The 22,743-nt window shown below is 41.7% G+C and overlaps 3 protein-coding genes across 13 annotated transcripts; 1 reads left to right on the plus strand and 2 right to left on the minus strand.

Annotated features, from left to right (window-relative positions):
• LOC111833843 (NLR family member X1) lies at window positions 1-20,350 on the minus strand. Of its 8 annotated transcripts, none has more exons than XM_023792494.2 (9): window positions 20,220-20,350; window positions 10,162-10,282; window positions 9,989-10,052; window positions 9,544-9,662; window positions 6,331-6,941; window positions 4,690-6,122; window positions 4,370-4,456; window positions 3,024-3,284; window positions 1-2,825 (listed from the first exon to the last, which is right to left on the minus strand). In XM_023792494.2, the coding sequence occupies exons 2-9, from the start codon at window positions 10,259-10,261 to the stop codon at window positions 2,498-2,500; spliced, it is 3,003 nt and encodes a 1,000-aa protein (XP_023648262.1). In that variant the 5' UTR covers window positions 10,262-10,282; window positions 20,220-20,350; the 3' UTR covers window positions 1-2,497. The 8 variants fall into 8 exon arrangements, with proteins under 8 accessions (XP_023648262.1, XP_023648261.1, XP_023648266.1 ...); XM_023792493.2 differs by having other exon boundaries at window positions 20,185-20,344; XM_023792498.2 differs by lacking the exon at window positions 20,220-20,350 and adding an exon at window positions 12,921-13,094.
• LOC111839399 (uncharacterized) lies at window positions 13,332-17,417 on the plus strand. 3 transcript variants are annotated; one of them, XM_072701025.1, is made up of 6 exons: window positions 13,332-13,667; window positions 14,167-14,423; window positions 14,663-14,853; window positions 15,122-15,215; window positions 15,849-16,048; window positions 16,855-17,417. In XM_072701025.1, the coding sequence occupies exons 1-6, from the start codon at window positions 13,578-13,580 to the stop codon at window positions 16,860-16,862; spliced, it is 840 nt and encodes a 279-aa protein (XP_072557126.1). In that variant the 5' UTR covers window positions 13,332-13,577; the 3' UTR covers window positions 16,863-17,417. The 3 variants fall into 3 exon arrangements, 2 of the variants coding, with proteins under 2 accessions (XP_072557126.1, XP_023659042.2); XM_023803274.2 differs by having other exon boundaries at window positions 13,335-13,667; window positions 16,818-17,417; XR_011983190.1 differs by lacking the exon at window positions 14,663-14,853 and having other exon boundaries at window positions 13,334-13,667; window positions 16,818-17,417.
• On the minus strand, window positions 17,409-20,145 carry LOC140578919 (uncharacterized). 2 transcript variants are annotated; one of them, XM_072701024.1, is made up of 6 exons: window positions 19,667-20,145; window positions 19,140-19,268; window positions 18,776-18,969; window positions 18,422-18,569; window positions 18,073-18,214; window positions 17,409-17,981 (listed from the first exon to the last, which is right to left on the minus strand). In XM_072701024.1, exons 1-6 carry the CDS (start codon window positions 19,952-19,954, stop codon window positions 17,677-17,679), a joined length of 1,206 nt encoding a protein of 401 aa, XP_072557125.1. In that variant the 5' UTR covers window positions 19,955-20,145; the 3' UTR covers window positions 17,409-17,676. The 2 variants fall into 2 exon arrangements, with proteins under 2 accessions (XP_072557125.1, XP_072557124.1); XM_072701023.1 differs by having other exon boundaries at window positions 18,073-18,277; window positions 19,667-20,144.
• Window positions 20,351-22,743: the final 2,393 nt, after the last annotated feature.

The following is a 22,743-nucleotide window of genomic DNA, read 5'->3' on the forward strand; positions in this document are numbered from 1 at the left end:
GCTGGACAACAGTTTTTATTAACATACAAAATCAAGACAAACCTCACGGAAATCAATCTGAGCTCCAGAATCCCAAGATCTAGTGTGACCTCCTGCAACTGCTATTGTCCAGTGTTTTATCAGTCACCTGATTTTCAAAACAGTCACAGATATAATCAAATCAGTCAAAAAGATTTTCCTGAATCATTATGCTCTGGGTTTGGGCATGTCTAGATGATGTTCAGTACGGGTCTGGATCAGGTTCTGGTTGGACTGGAAGACAACAGAAAATGACCTAAGCAGAATCATGTTGAACAGGCCTGTTCATCATCTGTATGTCCTTTCCATTATTCTTGTGGCCAACAAGGAGAGTAACAACCTGAACACTGAATTGCCCTTGAACTTTAAGGACACAAAAGTAACATGGTCCTGTTTAACCTTGCTCTCTGAAGACTTTAATCCAAGAGTACTAAAACTGATCCATCACACCAATGAGCATTTGAATGTCATAAAACAGAAATATATCACACAAAATTGTTCCACAGCTCTATCCCCTATACCGCTTTAAAAGAAAATAAAAAAACAACCTTGTGGAGCAGAGCTATAAAAAACTTATATTAATCATTCAAAATAAAAAGGCAAAACATATTACAGCTATTCCTGTGACATTCAGGTTCAACTGACCAGGAAAAAAGTGTCTCCCTAAATGCATTCAAGTTAAAACAAAGCACCATTGTGAGAGCACAGACAGCCTGAAGCACAAAGTAACAAAAGAAACATTACTCCTCAATTAAATAATCAAAAAATTACCCAAAACTCAGTTGTACTAAAAATTCAAGTCAAGTCAAATCTATTTAGTCAGCTGTATCTGTATTTTATGAACTACTTATCTTGATTTTTTTGCTCAATCCTAGGATAAAACATTTCTACCTTAACTGCCTTAATGCCACACCACCTAATTAATATCTTTATTACTGAGGCTACTGTATGTAAACAGTTTGGGAGGGGTGTGGCTCATAAGGTCACTGCCTGAGATCAGAAAATTGCCAGTTCAAATCCCGTGCATGGCAGAGTAGCTGTCTCTCTGTTGGGCACTTGAGCAGGACCCTAAGCTCCACCCAAGGGGATGAATGGCTGACTCCATCAGAAAAGTAAGACATGCATACCTGTTCTCACATGTGCAAATAAAGCTTAATTTCAATGGCAGGTTCCTTTTTATCAGAAGAAACATCAAGAAGGCACATAAATGTCAGTGATGGCAAGTCCACGGGCAGCTGGCTGCTTCATCCTAGGGGCCGTCTGCGCAGATGTGGGTTTAGGCTGAGAATATCTTCTGTGCAGATGTGGGGTTAGGCTGAGAATATCTTCTGTGCAGATGTGGGGTTAGGCTGAGAATATCTTCTGTGCAGATGTGGGGTTAGGCTGAGAATATCTTCTGTGCAGATGTGGGGTTAGGCTGAGAATATCATCTGCACAGATGTGGGGAGCTTCTGAAGCACAAGCAGGCAGGATGCCAATCAGCCGCACCCAAAAGGCACGGGCTGAGAATATCATCTGCAAATCCATGCATCTTTCCCGCTTGAGGAATGATGTCATGTCAAAGGGCAGCACTTGTTCATTATTTAACTCATATTTTTTTGTCATAGTTAATTGTTATATTATGGTTTAATAAGGGCTGGTTTATACTTCATGTTTGCAACGTGTGCGCTCACTTGTGCTGCTTCTATGTAAGCAGTGTTGCTGCTCGTACTTGTACAAGTTAACTTTAATTCTCCAGATTGACATAATGTCCACAAGGGGGCAGTGCAACAAATTATTATTGTTAATTCTGCAATATTGCTCCAGGATTCTCTATATTGTTCCCGCTCTGCCACATGATATTGCTGCTCCGCTCGGCCACATATCACTTCACTACCTCATGTTGAATGTTGTATTATATACTGTTAGATATATGTTGTTAGATATCTCATAGTACTTAGTATTTTGTGTCATATAGTATTTCGTGTGATTTTTTGCGATATTACAATATTCATAGACCAGAAAAGGAGTTCAGAATAAGGTTCTCACAAACCTGCCTGTGTGTGGCTTAAACAGCAAAGATGGTTATGATTGGCTCCAAGAGCAGCGGTAAACAAGCTATTTTTTAAAAAACATGTACTGGATAATCTTCCAGCCACTTATTCTTAATAAATAAATAAATCAGATGCTACTTTAATACTTTAAACTAAACTAACTGTACCATACATATAGGCCTGTAACAGAAGTTGACCATACTGCCCAAGATTTTAATTGGTACTGCATGTTACGTACAAGTAGCTACACAAATGACACAAGAATGACCGCAAGAAACGTGTGGCAGCCATGGTGCACAAGCGTATGTGTTGCACATGTTGAGTATACACCAGCCCTTTATACCATAAACTAGGGTGTGTTCTTACAACATTCTTACAATCACTCCCCTGGGCGCCTAAGAGGAACCAGGCCTCTCAGTTTGTCTTTTTTCTTTTCCTGTTTCCCTTTAGGGGGTACTGTCATCCAAAGTGCGCAGGCACTCCCTCACTTCCTTTTCCACACGACGGAAGTGGTACTTCTTCAGGAAATTGCGCTGCTGGCGCTGGCTGGACTCCAGGTCCCTGAGAAAGTCCAGAAGCTGCTCACGGACACGACCGCGGTCCCAGGATGTGGCGTTCTGGCGGATGATGCTGAGGATACGCGGCCAGGCATCAGATAAGTCCACACCCTCTGTCACGGAGGTCAGGACCTTGGGCCGACGAGTGGCGCCAGCGTCACTGCCATTCACATACAGGGACTGCTTCCCCATCTCACTCAGCTGGTTCAGGTACAGGCTAGAAGGATACCCCACAGAGAGAGAGAGAACGAGAGTGAAGAGATGGAGGAGTGACAGAGAGGAGAGGGAGAGATGGAGGAGTGAGAGAGAAGAGAGAGACAGATGGAGGAGTGACAGTGAGGAGAGAGAGATAAATCAGTAAATCAGTGAACTGGGGTATCTTAGTGGGACTTGAGGGGTTGGGGCTGTTACTCACTGCACGGTATGCACTGTTGGGTGCTTCTGGCATGCCGCCACCAGCTTCAGTGCGGCGCTGTCCCCAATGTCGTTGTAGGCCACGTTGAGCTCCTCTAGGCCTCTGGGGCTCGTCATGTCACTTAGGTGCACTGCAAGCTGCCTGGCTGCACTGTCATCTAGGCCTGTGTGCATGAGGTCCAGCCTTTTCAGTGAGTGGTTCCCCTGCAGACCCTCCAGCAGGTGCTGGGCTCCCGACTCCAGCAGGGGGTTGTTACACAGCCTGACGTGTCACACACACACACACACACACACACACGGAAATGTGTTGAGTTTCCAAGGTGTGATTATGTTACAATTATCTTAATTCAATTAAATGAAAGAGTTTGTCATACATCCACTAAAGAGACTGCTAGACTAAACAATGATCATACACAACTTAAACATACAGTAAATACAAAATGAAGTGCTTAAAGCAGAGTATACTAAAACAGTAAGGTGCAATGTAAACTGCAAATACTACGAATATTGCAAGGGAGCAAGTATGAGCCAGTGGCAGCTTATAATGCAACAGACAGAAGTATGTGCAAATCAGCAGACTGTTCTCTACAGAAGTCTATATACACCATTGTCAATGGTGGGTGACTGAGTGAGTGTTTAGTGCAAACTCAGTACCTCATTAGTTTGAGGTAAGGTTGCCATATACTTCAAGTGACATCTGACAAAACTGTCAGAGAGCAATCGGTCATATACTTAAAATGACACCACCACCTTGTTCGTTCTATGTCATACCACAATTCTTGAGGGCTCAGAATGTTTTCGATGAAGCGGACCCTTATACGTATTGTAGTGAATGTGTGAGTCATTTTAGTAAAGGAGAAGACAGCGCTTTTAAAATGGAAGTGATTATCAGCCACTCACGGTTACACGCCAACAGAACACATGCATTCCGCGGCATATATTGCACAGCTAAGACATTTACTATTAACAGAAATACACATGATGATTTACACAATTTAAAGTGCAGTGCAGTGCAAAGCAAGCCGGTAACTGCATAGTCAGTCCTGCTGCCCAACCCTGCAGCATCACATTTATGTCAGCCAATCAAGGCCAGTGGGCGGGATCCGCACAAACGGAAAAGTTTGCGGACACTGCACAAGCAGTGCGCAGAAACAGTGATCACCGCATATGATATTGTATTGCCAATGCGACTGATTCCATCAATTTCTTCTGAAGTATAGGGCCAATTGTGGATTGTGTCAAAAGAATCGGGGGCACAGAGGGGAGGGGCTGATGGCCTGCAGGAAGAATGTGTTCTGTGTCTAAACCTGTCAGTCAAACCAAGGTAAAGACAGACTTGCTTCTTACTGTAGGAATCTAATAGCGCAGTTTGGATCAAGAAGCAGATCCTTCAGAATAACACAGGACTCTGGATCCAGGCTGTTAAACTGAAGACTAGAGATAAACGCAATATACACAAGCATACAAATGTCAGGCACAGGATATCAGACACAGAGCATAAATACAAACATCAGCTCAGTCTTGGCTTGGCTGTACTTTCCCATGTTGAACTTCTGCCATGCCTGGGGTTATCCTCTGTGGTGTCACAGAGACTGGGAATATTCTATACTACAAATTCATACAATCCATACTTGTTTTACCAGAAACTGTAAGAGAAGGCCCCTCACTTCAGATGATGAGTGCAGTAGAAGGCTGATCTCAGCATCTCCAGCATCTCGGACCTGAGATGGCAGGAGGACAGGTTCAGCTCATCCAGAAGGAGCCTTCGGGGGCTGCAGGTCAGCACCCAGCTCAAGATAAAGCATTTGATGGGTGTCATGCGAATGGTGGAGAGGTTGATGGTCTTGAGGGAGCTCAGGACCTGGCTGGTAAGGCGTGGGTTCTGGAACTCATAGAGGAACAGCAGAAGGTCCATAAGCTCAGTGGGTGGCAGATTCTTTTGGCCGTGCTGAGCTAGCCGGCGGGTGAGGCCATGCGTGATCTGTGCCACAGCCGTGCTGGTGATGTGACAGCCTAACTGCTCCAGCAGTGCTCGGTTTCCATAGTGCAGAAGACCTCCCATGAAGATGGGATAGAGCTCAAAGGACTTCATATCCAGCTCTTGCCTCGGCTGTGGACCCTGCACGCCCAACAGGCTCTGCTCCACCTGGTCCAGCACATCCTCATTGAAGCTATCCTCCGAGCGGAACATCTCGGCTGCCATGGTTCGGGCAATGCGGCCTTTGGTCATGTTGAGCACGCGCTCATACAGATTGGGTGCCAGCCGGAGTAGGTTGAAGACAGCGAAGATTCTGAGGGGGATGAACTTAGAAAGGATGTTCCCCAGGCTTTGCAGATCCTCCCCAGCCTGTCCCAGAGCCATGGACATGTCTCGGCTGAACCTCTCCAGAGCTGACTTGTTCTCTCCCAGCACCATGTAGAGGGCAGCAAGATACTCCTGCATAGTAGGTATGGCGAATACATATCGCTGTTTGGTCACATCCCCAGCCTCCAGCAATTTGGTGTTCTCCACACAGGGCACCAGAAAGAAGTCCAGCACGTCATTGCGGAACACGGACAACTGCTGCAGTTCCTCGTCCGTTTTAGTCTTGCCACCCACCCATTGCTCCAGCTCCTCCTCGGTGAAGCGCGTCCGTCTTTTGGTGACACCATCAAAAGCCAGCTTCCCCACCGTCTGCACCACATATCGCATCAGGGAGCTCTGCTCGATGGCACTGCTGCTGCCCTCGTTCACCTCCAGCACCTCCCCACCGAAGTTGAGCCGGAGAAAACTGGTGAAGATGCCTGTGAGTGTGCGGATGGGTGCCTGGGTGTCCGTGAAATGCAGAAAATGCAGGGTGGCGCAGGTGAGCCAGCAGTAGGACGGCAAGTAGCAGGCAAAGGCTAACTGGCTCTCCTTCTGCAGGTTGAGATAGAGCAGCTCGATCAGTGACTCAGCCTGTGGATTGAGCTTCTCTGTGGCCTGCTGGAGAAGCCGGCTGGTGAAGTAGGAACGCTGGCTCTCTGGGTCATTGAAACCACAGATCTGCATGTAGCGGCTCACATACTTCTTGGGGATATGCTCCACCGCGGATAGTCTGGTGGTGACCAGTATGGTAGCCTGGAAAACATTTATCAAACCATATAACCTGAAAGTAGCCATATACTATTCCTTGCATACAACAGACAGTGGTTTGCCCTCATAAAAAGAAACAGCTGGTCACACCAAGCAATGGAAGTCACACACCACAGAGCATAAACAGATGCATTTTGACTCTCCATGCCAAACCAAGAGCAGTTAGGTTATATACAGAGTTAAGAAGGCCTACCTCAGGCAAGAGGTACTTTCTCAGAAGGTTGACCATGAGGGTCCCCGTGGGAAGTGCCTCATTAGGGTCACTGCAGAGCTCAGTGGAGGCGATGCGGAAGTTCAGCCTCATCCTCTCCATGCCATTGAAGATGAAGAGGACATCCTGAGCTTGCTGAGCCTCACCACTGAGGAAGGGAGTCCGGCGCAGGTGCAGATACTTACGGCCTACCAGGTCACGCAGGGAGGTGGGATTCTTCGACTGGGAGAGATCCTCACAAGAGAAAGGCACCAGCAGCTTGAACTGGGAGAGGGCGGTACCAGCACACCAGTCCAACACCAGCTTGCGCACCACTGTGCTTTTCCCTGTTCCTACAGCCCCATAAAGCATAATGTTCATCCCTCGCTCACTGGGGTGCCCTGGTGGGCGATCAAAGAGCTGCTCCACACTCAGCGAGGGGTGGTGGGGGATCTGCGATCTCTCGATGCCCCTGCTCTCCGCTGGCTTTCTCTCCAGGATCAGTGGATCTATGTGCATAGTCTCTGGGGTGAAGTACCCGCCAAACTGCTTCTCCTCCTGGGGCAAATGGCTGAACCACAGCTTCAGCCTCTGCTTGTGTATCTCAATGGGGTCTGTGAAAGACAATAAGCTTATTAGCTAAGGGGGTCGATTCTCCCATGTGCTTAAGTCCAAAGAGTGCGTAGCTGCACCTTTGTTTTTTAACTTAAGCATATTCTCCCTTCAACTTAAGTCTGGGCTTTATGCTCACTTGGGCTAGATATGCATTTTGAGTAGAGAAACACTAAAATATGGGCATCGCATGTAAATGACCCTTACGTGGATGGAGCCTTACATGGATGGAGTCTCGCGCAGATGGAGGGATATTATTAGCCAACCTTTAACATTAATATTTCAGAATAGGCCAATCAGTTTAACTTGCATAACTGAAAAGGTAATGGAAGCTATAATCCAAGTGAAAATGATAGATTACCTGGATTCAAATAACATTCTGAGGGATAGCCAACATGGATTTAGGAGAGGTAGGTCCTGTTTAACTAATCTACTCTAAATTGATCACAAAAAGGCCTGCGACATGATCTACTTAGATTTCCAGAAGGCCTTTGATGTTGTCCCCCACAAATGGCTCTTGCTTAAGCTCAATGCTGCAGGGATTTTAGGAACTGTAGCAGCTTGGATTGAAAACTGGTTAACAGACAGGAAGCAGCGAGTAGTTATTAGAGGCACAATGTCGCAGTGGGCCTGCGTTCATAGTGGGGCACCGCAGGGTTCAATTTTAGGACAATTATTGTTCCTAATTTACATTAATGATATTGACACCAGTACATACAGTAAACTGGTTAAATTTGTAGATGACTCCAAGGTGGGTGGTGTAGCAGATACTAAACTAGCAGAACAAAGGCTACAACGGGATTTGGATTTAATTAGCGACTGGGCTGATACCTGGAAGATTAAATTTAACATAGATAAATGTAAGGTAATCCATGCAGGGAGCAGAAATATATAGTACAGATATTTTATGGGTTCCACTGAAATAAAGGTAACTAATTATGATAAAGACCTCGGTGTGTATGTTGATGTTTCCATGTCCCACTCTCGTCAGTGTGCGAATTCAATTAAAAAGGCTGATAGGATGTTGGGTTACATCTCTAGGTGTGTGGAGTTTAAGTCAAGGAAGGTGATGCTACGATCATACAATTCCTTAGTAAGACCCCACCTAGAATATTGTGTGCAGGTTTGGTCACCATACCTTAAAAAAGATATTGCTGCCTTTGAAAAGGTTCAATGTAGGGCTACAGGAATGATTCCTGGTCTTAGAGGAATGTGTTATGAGGAGAGGTTAGCTGAGCTGAATCTGTTCAGCCTCACGCAAAGCAGATTAAAGAGGGACATGATCCAGGTATATAAGATTGCAACAGGTCTCCATGCTGTTCAGCCAAATGGCTACTTTAATATTAGTTTAAATACTAGAACTCGTGGCCATAGGTGGAAATTAGCGAGAGAGCATTTTAAACTGAATTTGACAAAACACTTCTTTACACAGCGTGTAGTTAGAGTATGGAATAGTCTTCCTGCTAGTGTAGCGCAAGCTAAAACCCTGGGTTCCTTTAAATCAGAACTAGATAAGATTTTAACAACTCTGAGCTATTAGTTAAGTTCTCCCCAAACGAGCTTGATGGGCTGAATAGCCTCCTCTCATTTGTAAATTTCTCATGTTCTTATGACTCTTACACGGATGGAATATTATGTTGATGGACTCTTACGCGGATGGACCCTTATGTCACAACCCTCTACATGGCCAAACGCAATGCTGTAGTGGTCAGAAAGTCAAAAATGTAACCTAATGAAACTTTTTACATTTATTATACATTTAGAAGTAAATGCTACAATCAAAAACTCACATGAATAATTCATGTAATTACATAAGAATTATACAGAAATTAAATAATCACACAGTATAAAGTAAAGGCTAAATTAGTTGATTTAAAAAAAGTAAAAAATAAGTTCAAAGGAAGCAGCATGTCCTCGCAATCCCGGTGGTGATCCAGGATGGTGATCAGCTGATCCAGGATGGTGATCAGCTGATAACTCAGCTGATCTCTTCACCCAAAAATGACAACTGTGTCAGGCTCATGCTCGCAAGGACACTTGCGTCGTGCCCAGTGCCGCTTTGCACCTGATGTAAAATAGGGTCCTAAGTATCTCAGGGTCATCTTCGCTAGTGAGGGAAGAAGCAGGTGGGAGTTCAACAGGCTGATCAGTACAGAATTGGTAGTAATGCAGGCGCTGTGCCATTCTCTTGTGGTAAAAAGAATGCTGAGCCGGAAGATGAAGCTCTGAATTTACTGGTCGTTCTACGTTCCTACCCTCACCTATGGTCACAATCTTGGAGTAGTGACCGAAAGAATGAGATTGAGGATACAATAAAAATAAACTTCAGAAAATCGTTTTAAATCGGTGCAGAATTAGCTGCAGTTCAGCTGCTCGTTAAGAAAACCTCATTAATATATGGCTCTGCAACAGTAAAATGTCACTGGATTTTATGCATTAATGATTATATAGCATTTCCGTCAATGTAATATTCTGGGATGTTCAGCCAAACCACGTTAGACGTGGGTATGAATCTTCAGATATTTACAATATTTGTTTTAATATCTGCAATATTTATATGATTACACAGTTGTCTTTTTAGCTAGAAGAACCCGTCCTGCTTACCTGCAGCAACACTGGCACTGAAACACAGAGCCCTGAGTACAGGTACGGGCCCAGAGGCTGAGGACAGAAGGGGCTCCCTCATCTGTGGCCTCCACAGTGCCATGCCCAGACTCTGATGCCTGTGTCACAAAATTCAACAGATCGTATCACCACTCACATGGCAACGACAGTCAAGAAACCAATCTGAGACCTGCAGATCGCCTCAAATTTGGCATAAAACAAATGGCTTCACTGACAGCCCAGCCAAAGAAAAAGGTCAGCCCAGCCTACTGTAGATGCTCCTTTCAATAAGAACATCTACTAAACCACCACATGAGAAGAGGTGAGTGTTCCATACTGTCTCCTACTGCAGACATCCAGACATCCACACTGCAAAGCCTGTTTCGTGTTACAAGGTTGGAAGACAGCTATGAAAGTGCAGATGAGAAAATCAACCTGGGCTTACCAGTGTGGCTCTAAAGGCCAGGTTCTCTTCATGTCCATACTTGAGAAATGCCTCTGTTTCAAATCTGAAAAATAAAACAGTCTCAGTCAAGGTCAATTTTAAAGATCAATTCATGGCATTAGAATCCATTTCAGCAGCTGAAAACTAAAGCCAGAAGAGCTGTCAGGTCTTACCCTTCCATGAGGTGAAGATTGTTTGGTAAGAAGTAGCTCGCTGTTTCCATCGCATTCTCCTCCAGCTGTACACACCTGCACATCTCCTACATAGCCACATCACGCCAATCCAGCTACGAACCTTTACATGAAGACACAACATAAATCAAGGTTCACTGTGACTCAGATCCATTTTGGATGTGCAGAGTATACCTCCATGAAGGAAGACACCCTGAAAGGCACAAGTTCCCGATAATTCAACACATCGGAACACACATCAGCTCCCTGCTAAGTGTAATGTCAGAGCTCCAGTGTGCCCAGCAGAAAAGAACAACGCTGCACCTTCGGAGGCCAAGAAGGGAGCCCAACTCCTGCTCATTCACACTTAAAATGCTTACAGTCCAGGGGGCGGAAAGGGTTTAATAGACTGGAATTAGCACTTCCTTCACTAAACTGTACATAGAAAAAATAAGGTAAAACAATAGCCAGCTTTAAAGATTATGGTTGCAGTCATGAGAGGGAGGTCCTTCCATGCCATCCTCAACCCAAATGGACACAGCAGCCTGCCCCAGATTCTCCTCCCCACCCCAACAGGAGCGCAACGGGGAAAAAATAGATCCTCTAACCCACATGATCTCTGGTGAACCCTCTGACACTAATTCTGGGTGAAGCAGCAGCTGGATTACACTGCTATTCCAAGCCAGACCCACTGAACCGGAATGGTGCTGTGACGTTCCACACTTTTCATAGCCCCTCCTCTTCTTCCATAACTCTGCAGGCCTGGGCCACCTCCCACCCCCCAGCCCCCACACAAGTAATTACCTGACAGATTTATGAGAAGGAGATTTCAGCTACTTCCCTCAAGGGCATTGGTGCAAAACAGATCAGTGGAAATTACAGGATACAGAATACACCATTTAGAAAACAATTAACTACCTAGCATTACAGGACATGGTAGCTGTCAGAGCTGGCTGTATCTCCGTCGTGAAACATACATATTGTCACAGGTCACCAAGACGAACCTGGTAGCAGAAAACTTGAGAAAGTTGTTGAAATGTCTGGCAACTGGTTTCAGTTCTGCAACTGAATCATTAAGAGCTGGGTGTCATGACCTTACAGTACCACGTAAATGCAAAGCTGATGATTTAAGACAGCATCATAGTGTCCCACACAACAAAATCCCACATACTGAAGAATAAAAACATTACTTGGAAACCTATTGCGTGTTAACATTCCACCTGACCACTAAGACTATTACTAGTCCTGCAATTACTTCTGCATGTTCCAGGCCAGACTTCCAGATAATTCCAGACTATTGTTAACTGAAACAAAACGGTGACATGTCACCTCCCACTAGCTATTTACTGCAGATAAATTAATGGTTTACCAAGTAATGAAACTGGACAGCAGCACCTTGGCAGGGGGGTAGTCTGTGTAACCGGCTGAACATCTTTAACAGATTAATTGTTGTGTTTCTCAACTAAAATCCTGATCACTTCTCTCCTTGTACAGCTGGTAGGTAGCATGAATCATCACACATTTACAATACCATTATGAATGTTGTAATACATTTTACACTCCAAGTTTGCTTTAGAATTCCTTTTCTGCTGAATGCGATGCTCGTGTATGAAAACAGCCACCATCATGTTACACTGCTTGCAATATTTATGAGACCAATATTTCATACTTTAAGCAGGGAAGATATGCTTTCCTTAATTTTGAACTGGCTTGTCAAACAAACACGAAAAAGGCAAAGTTATAACTCACAATAATTATTCTTACTGAAATTAGTATAAACACCCACATGTATAAAATCTAGCATCAATATCAATCTGATTGAATAAATACAACGTCAGTTACAAGAAACATATAAGAATTAAACCTGAAATAAGCAGGGATCTCGGGAAATCGCACCGGAAGGGATTAATTGGGAAGATCCTTTAACACCTACACTTCACCCACGACGTTAACTTTTATTTAACTTAAGTACCACGGCAACATCCTCTAGTGCAGAAGTTACTAACAGGCGAACCGCAGTCCGGGTCCGGACACAGAAGCTGTCCCATACATTAAGTTATTATTTAAAACCTGATGGGACGCTTATATTTTAACCGGCGCAGCTTTTGTAGTCTTTTCGGTAGTGACTTAGCAGTAGAACCGCCGTTTCCCACCCCAATGGACGTCAAACGCCTTTAACCGCCAAGCAAGACGTAGTTTGGCTTATGCAGCACTTTGTCTGCGCTAATATGCTATTAGTGTTACTAGCAGCAGCAAAGCTAACAGTAATACCCGCACCCAAAAAGCCGCGATGTTCCGAACAGAGTGACTGCATGGTCTGTCCTGAAATCATACAGCTGAAAAGTTTTCAAATACAGTATGTATAATATAACATGTTGGATTAATAGACGTAGTTTACTGTTGATTTTATGTTCGTTGAAGTTTCTGCTTTTTAACACATATATACAGTAATGTTATCTTATATAAACAAACTCAGGTGAAACAAAAAAATGTACGTTTTCATAGCTGCCAAATCTCAAGCATCTGGCATGACACTCACGCTTTCAGACTCACGCAGGAAATCTTACGGTAAATCTATATTTTTCCATTATAAAACCTAAAAGTTCTATGTCACGTGACAATAAATATTGTCAAAACATTTTTGAATTGTACTGAATTAATTTGATTTGACAGTCAGATACTGATTACATGCAATGTTGATACAACTAATAGGCTACTTAAATATATCACACTAAATATTTAGACATTATGATGTTCCGGACCTTTGCTTCAAGAAATTTTCTCTAACCGGAGCTCTTTACATTTTAGTTGAATACCCCTGCTCTAGTGTCAGTGGGCTTCACGTGACTGAACGCCAGCGTAGTAGGAAGTAACCTGCAGTCAAAGCGAAAAAAATTCGAGATGCACAACGCGCTGTCACCACAATAATTAGCCTACGCTTAAAGGACAAGTAAAGTCAAGAAAGACAAGTTCTACCCATGTCAAAACGACAAATTACCTGGCAAGCATCAATAGATCAAGATTAAGAAAATATATGAAGGCGGGCTAGTTATTATTCAATGTCGATTTCCAGCGAAAGGCACTTCAAAGAATCAGATGTTTGGCATAATTTGGCGGTACGATTCATTTACCTCTTCAATCCGTGTATCATTCGTTCATCCGTTTTTCAACATGAAACCAAAACAAAAAAAAACGGAAAACCACTCGTATTTTCAGTTTTTGTTTCCAAAACCAAAACGACAAAACGGATAATGGCTCGTTTTCCGATTTCCCATTTTGTGCTCAAATCAAAAATGGAACAAACGGATAACGAGCGCTCATGTCCGATTTTGTTTTTTTCATTTGAGACAAACGCCGTGACCCGGAAATGACTGTACTGAGCTGAAAACTGGCAAACTTGCAAAGAAGTTTTAATCAAAATGGAGAATTTTGTGTTGTTCCTGGGCAGCAAACGAGTCACTCTGAAGGAGGAGGATATGACCACAGAGAAGATCTCGGTTATATTTCAGGTATGTATTTTTTGTCAATCCACTCTAATTCAATGTTATATATATATATATATATATATATATATATATATATATATATATATATATATATATATATACGTATGGTACAGTCATATGTGAAACTTTTAAGCACACATCCATGCTAATGAAAACACACACACATGCACATGAAACGCTCGCGCACATACATTGAAATTAACGCATGCACATACATGTGTGAAAAGCTTCTGTATGAGCGCGAGCGAGTGTAAGTTAACTTCAACTGTGTAAGTGTGAGTTTTCAGTAGTATGGATGTGTGCTTAAATGTTTCTCATATGACTGCGTGTGTGTTTAATAATATACAGTATGTGTTTTGTTTGACCAAAGTTTTAAATATTTTCTAAACGGCGCCTCATATTTTTTAGTACCGCGATCAGGTAAAACATATTCAAGCTAGACCGAAATCTGTGGGTGCGTGTATACATATTGAACCTTCTGTACTCTCAAAATCTGTCACAGGTACAAAGGCAAAGTGTTTATTTGACCGACGATGCCAACGTAGCCATTTTCCCCCAACCTCACGGCAGCTTCAATTGCTTTGACCTCAACGACAGAGGCCATTACGAGGTTCACGGTGACAGTATTACTGTGGAAAGATCAGCAGGGGCACTGCCCTCGGACCATCCTGTCCGCTTCTCCTTCCACCGGACCCCTAGCACAGCCGCCAGCTCCTGGTCTCCAATTCCACGGGCTACCATGACCAAAGCTTTCCAGAGGTAATTTCTAAGGAAGTTGAAATTTTCTAAGGAATTTCCCCATTGTGGGATTAATAAAGTCAATGTAATCTAATCTGAGAAAAATTCTCCTTCTTGCTAAAATGTGTGTTTATGCTATTCTGTTGAGTTGCTTTTTAGTGAAATGCTCAGGCCTATATGTCTAGGGTCTATCTAGAACTGTACAGGAGCATAACGTTTTGACTTTATATAAAGAAAGTCTGTGTTCATGCAAATCTCAGGAATGTCTTCATTGCTGATGTACTGAATGGAAAGCTGGAGACCAGCAAGATGGTTACAGTCCGCCTCTCAGAGTTTGAGGCTTGTGTGCCATCAATCGTCAGTAAAGTGAAAGAGGCCCTTGGACAGGAGGAGTCCATCATTTTGACAGATAGCCAGGGAAATGAAATAATGGATTCTGAAGGAACTAGGGGTAATTGCTTGGCTGTCACAATAGTGTTACAACAGCTTATCTGCATACAGAGTTAAGCTCACTTACAACAGCTGCATGACATACACCTACTTAAGAGCATTTTATTCTCACACAGAAGTATGTTTTGTACTTATAACTGTCTTAGGTTCTTTAAATTACCTACTTAGTGCCTCAAGTACATTTTTTTAAAACTTGCTGATATGATGAAAATTGTCAACAATCCAACAACCGTTTGGTTAAATGATAAAACCACTTACTGTTATTCCAGGATTAACATACTGGAAGCAAAATTCCAGAAAAGTCTTTGCAGTACCAGAAGAACAGATAGGACTCCTACAAAGCAATAAAAGGCGGAGACTGAGGTAAATAGACTGCTGTTATATTATTTTTACTCATTTTTATTTTGCGGCACAGCATTAATATGGTAGGTTAGTAAGCTCAGTCAAGTAAGCGCATGAAAAGCTGACTATGGAACTACATTCTGGTGTGCGTTGTGCTATTAGTCTTTTGTTCAACAAAAATGGGAAGTTTTTTTTTTATTGCATGACGGGTGACATTTCGGACTATAGTTTGTTAAAGTACACATTGAATAACCTTTTTAAATAAATACTATTAGAGATACAGTATAATGCAAGCTTTCAATAAGAAAAGTTTTTTAGTTTTAGAAACTTCTTAATTTAAAACTGTTTCGCCATAATGCATCCTCTATTTTGGGTTGATCTGACATTATAATAAATGGAATCTCCAAATTAATATATTTTAATCACACTCCAGTAACAGATGAAACTGTAGATAACAGACAAACTTCTCGATTTTCATTCATTAAATTAGGGGACATTCAGAGTGCTGTAGTACTTATTCCTGTTTCAAAAAATTAAATTGGCTTTCCTTTTAGACTACATAACACCAGTAAGGCTGCACTGGTTTTTACTACTGTGTCTTAACTAATTGTTAAAATCACTTTTTATGTTTAATTATTAAATTACATTTTCCAGCCGAAGAGAAGATACTGGCCTTCAAGAGGTTGTAGGTGACATTCAAGAAGTCGTCGAGGCAGCCCAGGGACTTAAAGATGTGTCAAAGGCGATCAAGGAGTTGAGCGGATTTGCACATTCCAGACTGACAACAACACTGTCGCTTTCGGAGGCTGAAGTGACTTCTTTAAAAGCTGTCTTTGGCTGTCTTGTCTGCACAGGTTTGTAATGTTTTAAATGCTTCAATGTAAAGACATTATAAGGGATCACACCATGCACTACATTATTACACACTACTCTGTATGTTCATGTGTGTTCTGGTAGACCTCAGAAACTGGGTGGAATTTCTTTATTTGCTCATTAGTACAGGTTTTAGAGTTGGCATACTTCCAATTTACAGGTTAACAGAGGTCAACAGAGAAAACTGCATTATTGCAGACTTGTATCAATATTACAAGCATCAAATTTTTGCCACAGAACAATGTTTAGTACAAAGATTAAATCATTTTTTTCTCCAAGATTTTTCTTACAAGATGACTTGTAACTTTGGGACTTTTTGCCAGCATTGTGGTGCAGAGTGCAGGAGCAGTGGGCAGCACGCAGGGATGTGCCTGGGGGTTTTGGGGTTGGGTCCTTTCCTAATTGCACTTTCCAGGCCTGCTGTGTCTAGAATTTGAACTGGCAACCATTTGGTCACAAGCCCGCTTTCCTAACCATTAGACCATGACTGCCCCCAGTCCTCTAACCATCATTCACACAATCATTTTATATGTTTCTAACATTTAGATCATGTTGTGCTGATGTATATCCCATTTACCATCAGTAATTTTTTAAATTGTTCTATAAGTACGCTTAAATCTTTTAGCTTGGGTTCAATGTCAGATTATTCTACAAAAAAAGAACAATTATTTGCAACTAGATAGGCCATTAATGTTGCACAATTAAAATAACACCTATAAAGCACTGCTTAACTATGTTTTTACTTAACAGGTCCTATTGATAAACCAATTTTCTCAACCTGCTGCAGAAGCTTAATTGGATGTAAGGGATGTATTGAGGAGTGGAGCAGCACCCATTCTTACTGCCCAAAGTGTCGGGCTGAAGACTTGGAGAACAATAATCACGAAGTGGCTGGACTCTCTGAAGCATTGGCACCACTGGAGAAGATATTCATTTAGTATGTTGTATTCACTACAGCAGCCACAAATGTTTGTAAAATGTTTAATTACCGGTATGTGCACTTTTGAGGTATTATTTAAGCAACCCCCTTTTTCAAGGTTGCATAACATGGCACATTCAGTGGAGAGGCTGCCAGTACTCTTGTGATTAAAAATGTTGTAATATTTGTTGCGCTTCAAATATACTCTTACAGAATATGTTCTAGAACGTTTCAACTGTAACGTTTGTTTTTTCCAGTCTTACTCTGGCCATGTGCACAGACGTAAATGTAAAAAATGCACTTTTGCCATGTAGTACTGTGAACTTGTTACATGTTACAATGTTAAATTATTATATTTGTTAGAGTTATGTATTTTATACTTGTTACACTGACCTTTTGGACATTAAAAGACATATGAGGTCTCAAGAGAACTGGTATTTATTTCAACTAAAATTGAGGTTACAATACCTCAAAATATTGTAATTTTACAAAAATGTAAGTTCAGAATCCTTTGTTATATGTAATGATTAAAAAATTTCCTATGCAAAGGTAAGTACACACAAAAATAATCAAGTAGTTACCCAAAATTGCATGAAAAGCATCATTAACATACCTACATCAGATTAACATACATATACAAATATATACATATAACAAATGTGAATGATCACTCCCCTGTGTATATTTATCTTACATATACCTCTCTGTAATGTTGATGAGATAAAACAGTGCCTCCTGAAAAACTCTACGGTCATTGTTGACCACTGTGTCAAAGAGAAGAGATATGTCTGGAAAGCTCTCTCCAAACAGCTGTTCTGCACGGCATCTATCTTCCTCAGATGAAAATGGGTCAACTGCAAAGGCAGACACCCAAGTCAGGGAGGACCTCAACTCCTGCTCGTACATGTTTGCTGCCTCTGCAGCAGTGGGCAGCAGTTCCTGTGAGATTCTTGCTGGACAACCAGCAGAGGCAAGCTGGTTTGGTATCCCTCTGCCTAAAATGTTGTGTGGGTAAAAAGCTTTTTTAGTTTATGACACAACCTTACCAGTTGTTATACGGCTTTATACCTACAAATACTACCATACCTGGTATCCTATGACAATTCCAGGACTGCACAACTCTTGCAAGTCCAATTTGGCTTACTTGGCATGCCAGGTTGGAGACACAAAATTTGGTCACATTATCCTCCATATTGAGCAACTCTTGGTCCAGCAAGTGAACGAGGGCCTGTTTAATGGGATAGTTTACCCGATTATTAACTTCTGGCCAAATTCTTTCCACACGAAGATTCTGTTTGGAAAATAAAGATGCAAGACCAATAAAACACAAGTCTCCGGATACTATTTTTGGTAAATAACCACTGGAAATGCTTTAGCCAAACTTAAAAAAAAAAAAAAAAAAATCTAGATATGTGCTCAGTAAGACAAAATTCACCCTTGAAGAAGCTGTCTGCACATAAGGCTGCCTGTCAATGTTGTGTCGGTGTTGAGCAAGCTTCTCTTGCATATACAGAGCCAGGTAAAACTCTCTGCCATGATCTACTCTGACTTGGTCCCACATGCCATTGTTGGCAACTGCTACTCTGTAATAAAACAAGAGTGCTAAGTTTAAATTCTTATACTTTATATGGACAGATATGCCACATTGAACTGCCCACAGTAATGACAAAGGAAATACAGACTTTTTTGACATTTACCATTGTGGCCAATACTAACATAATAAAATAATGTTTAATAATCCCAATATAATGCAAATTAATTTCAGTGTTTTAACCTTGAATGGACTTACCTGTAAATGTCCTCATAAATAACAAGGTTGTTCTTCACTGGCATTGTTGCTTCAGCAACAATTTTGCTGCTGAAGCCATCCACAGCCAGGACGTGTGTGACCCCGAACATTACCATCTTCTCATTCTGGTCCATGTGGAGTTTATGGCCCATATACTCCGCATTGTAAGGAACAGGGTTTAAGTTACGTGCTCCCTAAAACAAGTATAATTAAATCAATGTAAAGGCAGTACTCTAATTAAAAATGTTCACCGAATCTATAAAATCCATACACACATGGACTGCTAATAGTTGAACACAGATAGGCCTGGGATTTTAAGGATCATTGAAATGTTAATAATTATTATTAACGTTGGTGAACTTACCTTGCGACGCTCCTCGTTATATGGTTGGTGCACATCTTTGAGAATTCTTCCCACTCGACATTCTCCTGCTCTAACTCCCACTGATGACAGGTATCCTGTCATGAACTTTCGTCCATAAGACGAGCCCGTCTGTCAAAACATAAATTTAGCAGTAAAGTAATAGCACCATATATAAAAGAGAGCTTCTTGGATAATGAAACAATGTTACTCATGATAACATATGCTATTTATAAAACTACAAGTAACATAATATGGTATAATGAGACACAATGCAGTAAAGTATCTATAAGTTTAATATAGTCAGGCTTCTGCTTCAACCTCAAACTTTTATGAAATTAAATACAATCTACACCAAAGACTCCAGAGTGCCACACAGCTGTATGATCCCTAATATAAACTTGTTTTCAATAGGCAGTCGGGTTGCAAGGGTACGCAAGTGAACAACACTCAAAAGAACAAAATTAAGATTTCATTAAACCATTAGCATGAAAAATAGTGCCTGTTAATGTTGAAATGTGAAAACATACCTTATGTATTGATGATACAATGGCTGTTTCCAAGTCTGTGTCAGACACATGCCTTTTTCTCTGTAGTTGGTGCTGAATACAGAACCGTCGAACTGACATTTCTGAGCATGTTTGAACACCTAAGTGCTGCAGCGCGATGGAAATCTCAGCATGCGTTTTTCCATTATCAAAAAGTTCTTTCACTACATCTGCACAATCCTCCAATCCGGCCATGATGGTAAAACTAGCTAATTTTATTTCTCGCAGCTGTATTGTTCGCGCTTGTTTTACTATAAGTACAGACGTCATTTCCGGGTCACGGCGTTTGTCTCAAATGAAAAAAACAAAATCGGACATGAGCGCTCGTTATCCGTTTGTTCCATTTTTGATTTGAGCACAAAATGGGAAATCGGAAAACGAGCCATTATCCGTTTTGTCGTTTTGGTTTTGGAAACAAAAACTGAAAATACGAGTGGTTTTCCGTTTTTTTTTGTTTTGGTTTCATGTTGAAAAACGGATGAACGAATGATACACGGATTCTCTTCCCCTAGTAGGTAAAAAAATACGGAGTTACCGCTGGTTGTCTCTGGTTTTCCAGTGAAGCTGCGCTCTAGTCCTCTAACTCCCTTGCATCGGTTGGAAGGAGCACCTGGTGGAGTCCGTTTGCCCTCGGAACGCGGATTCCGATTCGGGCTGTGGCAACTCCTCAGCAAGGAAAGTAGCTATTGGCTGTCCCAAAAGTCGCTAGATGTCGCTAAAGGACGCCATCGCCTCATTTGCATAATATGCAATGTGCATGTAATTATAATGGACGCTGTAGGAGAGGAATAATGTCGTGGGAGATACAAAAAGTGGTTAAAAAACACCATAAGTACGTTTAAAACTCAAATGAACTGTATATATGTATATATATATATCACAATTCCAACCATCCTCTTATATCCGGCCTTGGGACCAGCAAAAGCGATCCCAAAGAGACACGTACTCTGGCGGAGTTTTTTTTATCATTATTATTTTTATTAATGCTGTACTATATACAAACATTTTATAAGCACATCTTAGGATATAGTTCACTGTGACAATATAAACGGTAGAAGAGAACTAAAACAACAACAACTGTGTAATTATTGAGGTCTGTCCAGAATATCTTACTGTATCTAAAATCCCAAATATAAATGAATTACAGTTTCAAGAGCATTACATCCAAAAGAACAGGACACATTTATATCTCTTAAATTTGGCAATCTTACAATTCACTGGATAACAACGGTAAAGAATCTTTAAAGTTACCTCCCGCACCTTATTCGTAATAATGAAAGTCCTAGGTAACATGGAAGTAGATTCCCAATCTATGTCATCGAACAGATTATTCCAGTAAAATACTGCAGCTGGCTTAGAGACAATATTCCTCTGAATTATATGTCTAATGCGTTTGTTGGTCGCTTCTTTGCTCAGAAGAGGACACATGTTGCCTATAAACAAATTCTCAGTAGCTAGATGAGGGAGAGTGCAGTTTTTGCACTTTACAGCCGATGATAGCAGAAGGACTGCCCCACTATGTATTGCATCAAAAACCACACAATATTCTTTAGGAGAAACAAGAACCTTATACTCGGACAAAAACTTCTCATATGTAAACAGACCATCTTCGTTCAATAACTGACTAATTAAAATATAACCATTATCAGTCCATCTTTCAAGTTTTGATTACTCTGGCGGAGTTACTTATTTTTGACAGCCAGGGCAGTATCAGCTAGCGGCGGCTTCGCGCATGCGCGGTTCATTTGCATTCTGGACGCAGAAGGGTGGGGCTGCTGCGCGACGACTGGCCGCCTGTGAGTGCTTTGGGACAGGAGGGGAGCCCACGGCAGCACCCGCTGCTTGGTGAGAAGAGGAAGAACGATACGTGCTTTCACGTCAGAGTCTTGAAAAGTCTCCAATAACACCAGAAAAAGTCGCCAGATTTGTCGCTAGTTGCTTTTTTGAAAACGAGTCGCTAGAGGGGTCTTTTTTTATTATTATTTATTGTTTATTTGACATGGACAGTGCACATTAATAAACATAAAATGTAAATGTGCCAGAATTAGCCAAAAAGGCTATTTTACATCTGTTGTCCATGGACCGATGGTAACAGGTCAAATACATAATAAAAGAAACAAGATACATAAAGTATAGATAGATCATAATAAAAGAAGTAAACAAAAAGACACATAAAACATACAAAAAGAGAAGGGTCAGAAGTTAGCAACACTGGGAAGGAGCACAATTCGTGTCGCTGCAGACCAGCGCTGCGCGCGGCTAGATGTTAGCGCTTCTTAAAATGCACAGTAATTCTTTGTGTAAACACTGCTTACAAAACAAGTTACTGCTGCAATAATCACAATACCTTAAAACATTAATACAAATCTACATTGTAATTATTTATATTACAGTATCATCACATTGTTAAAAGAGCGTACGTCAAGTTTGCCATTTTTACTTTTTTTTAGAGAAAAACTAAAAAAAAAAAAGTTTTTTTAGAGAAGGTGAACGTTTGATTTTTTTGCCTACGTGTTGAAACTTTTTTTTGGTGAATCTTCTTATTAACAAGAAACAAAGTCTGCTAGCTGAGTACTGCAAACTGTCACCGCCAAAGGATTTTTTCCCCCAAACGGCTAAACGCGAGCCACACGCCCCGCAGCCAAACAACGTCACCGGGAAACGCACGTACTCAGGTACTCTGACGCATTCTCGAAATATAAAATTGGAAAACATCCAAAGCTTTAAACAGTTTTTGTCACCTCAACAGTTTTTTGTGGAATTAAGTTCCAGGTTGTTTGAACAACATCACGTTGTCAACTGCTTGATCTCCTCTCTGTATGCTGACTCGTCACTGTTCTGAATCAGTCCAATCAGGGTTATGTCATCTGCAAACTTAATGAGTTTTACAGTGGGGTCCCCTGATGTGCAGTTGTTTGTGTACAGAGAGAAGAGCAAAGGAGAAAGCTTGCAGCCCTGTGGCGCTCCGGTGCTGTTGGTTCGTGGTTCTGAGGTGTGTTTGCCCATCCTCACACGTTGTGTTCTGTTTGTGAGGAAGCTGTGGATCTACATGCATAGTG

The sequence above is a fragment of the Paramormyrops kingsleyae genome, chromosome 17 (assembly GCF_048594095.1).
Source record: "Paramormyrops kingsleyae isolate MSU_618 chromosome 17, PKINGS_0.4, whole genome shotgun sequence".
NCBI classification, from domain to species: domain Eukaryota; kingdom Metazoa; phylum Chordata; class Actinopteri; order Osteoglossiformes; family Mormyridae; genus Paramormyrops; species Paramormyrops kingsleyae.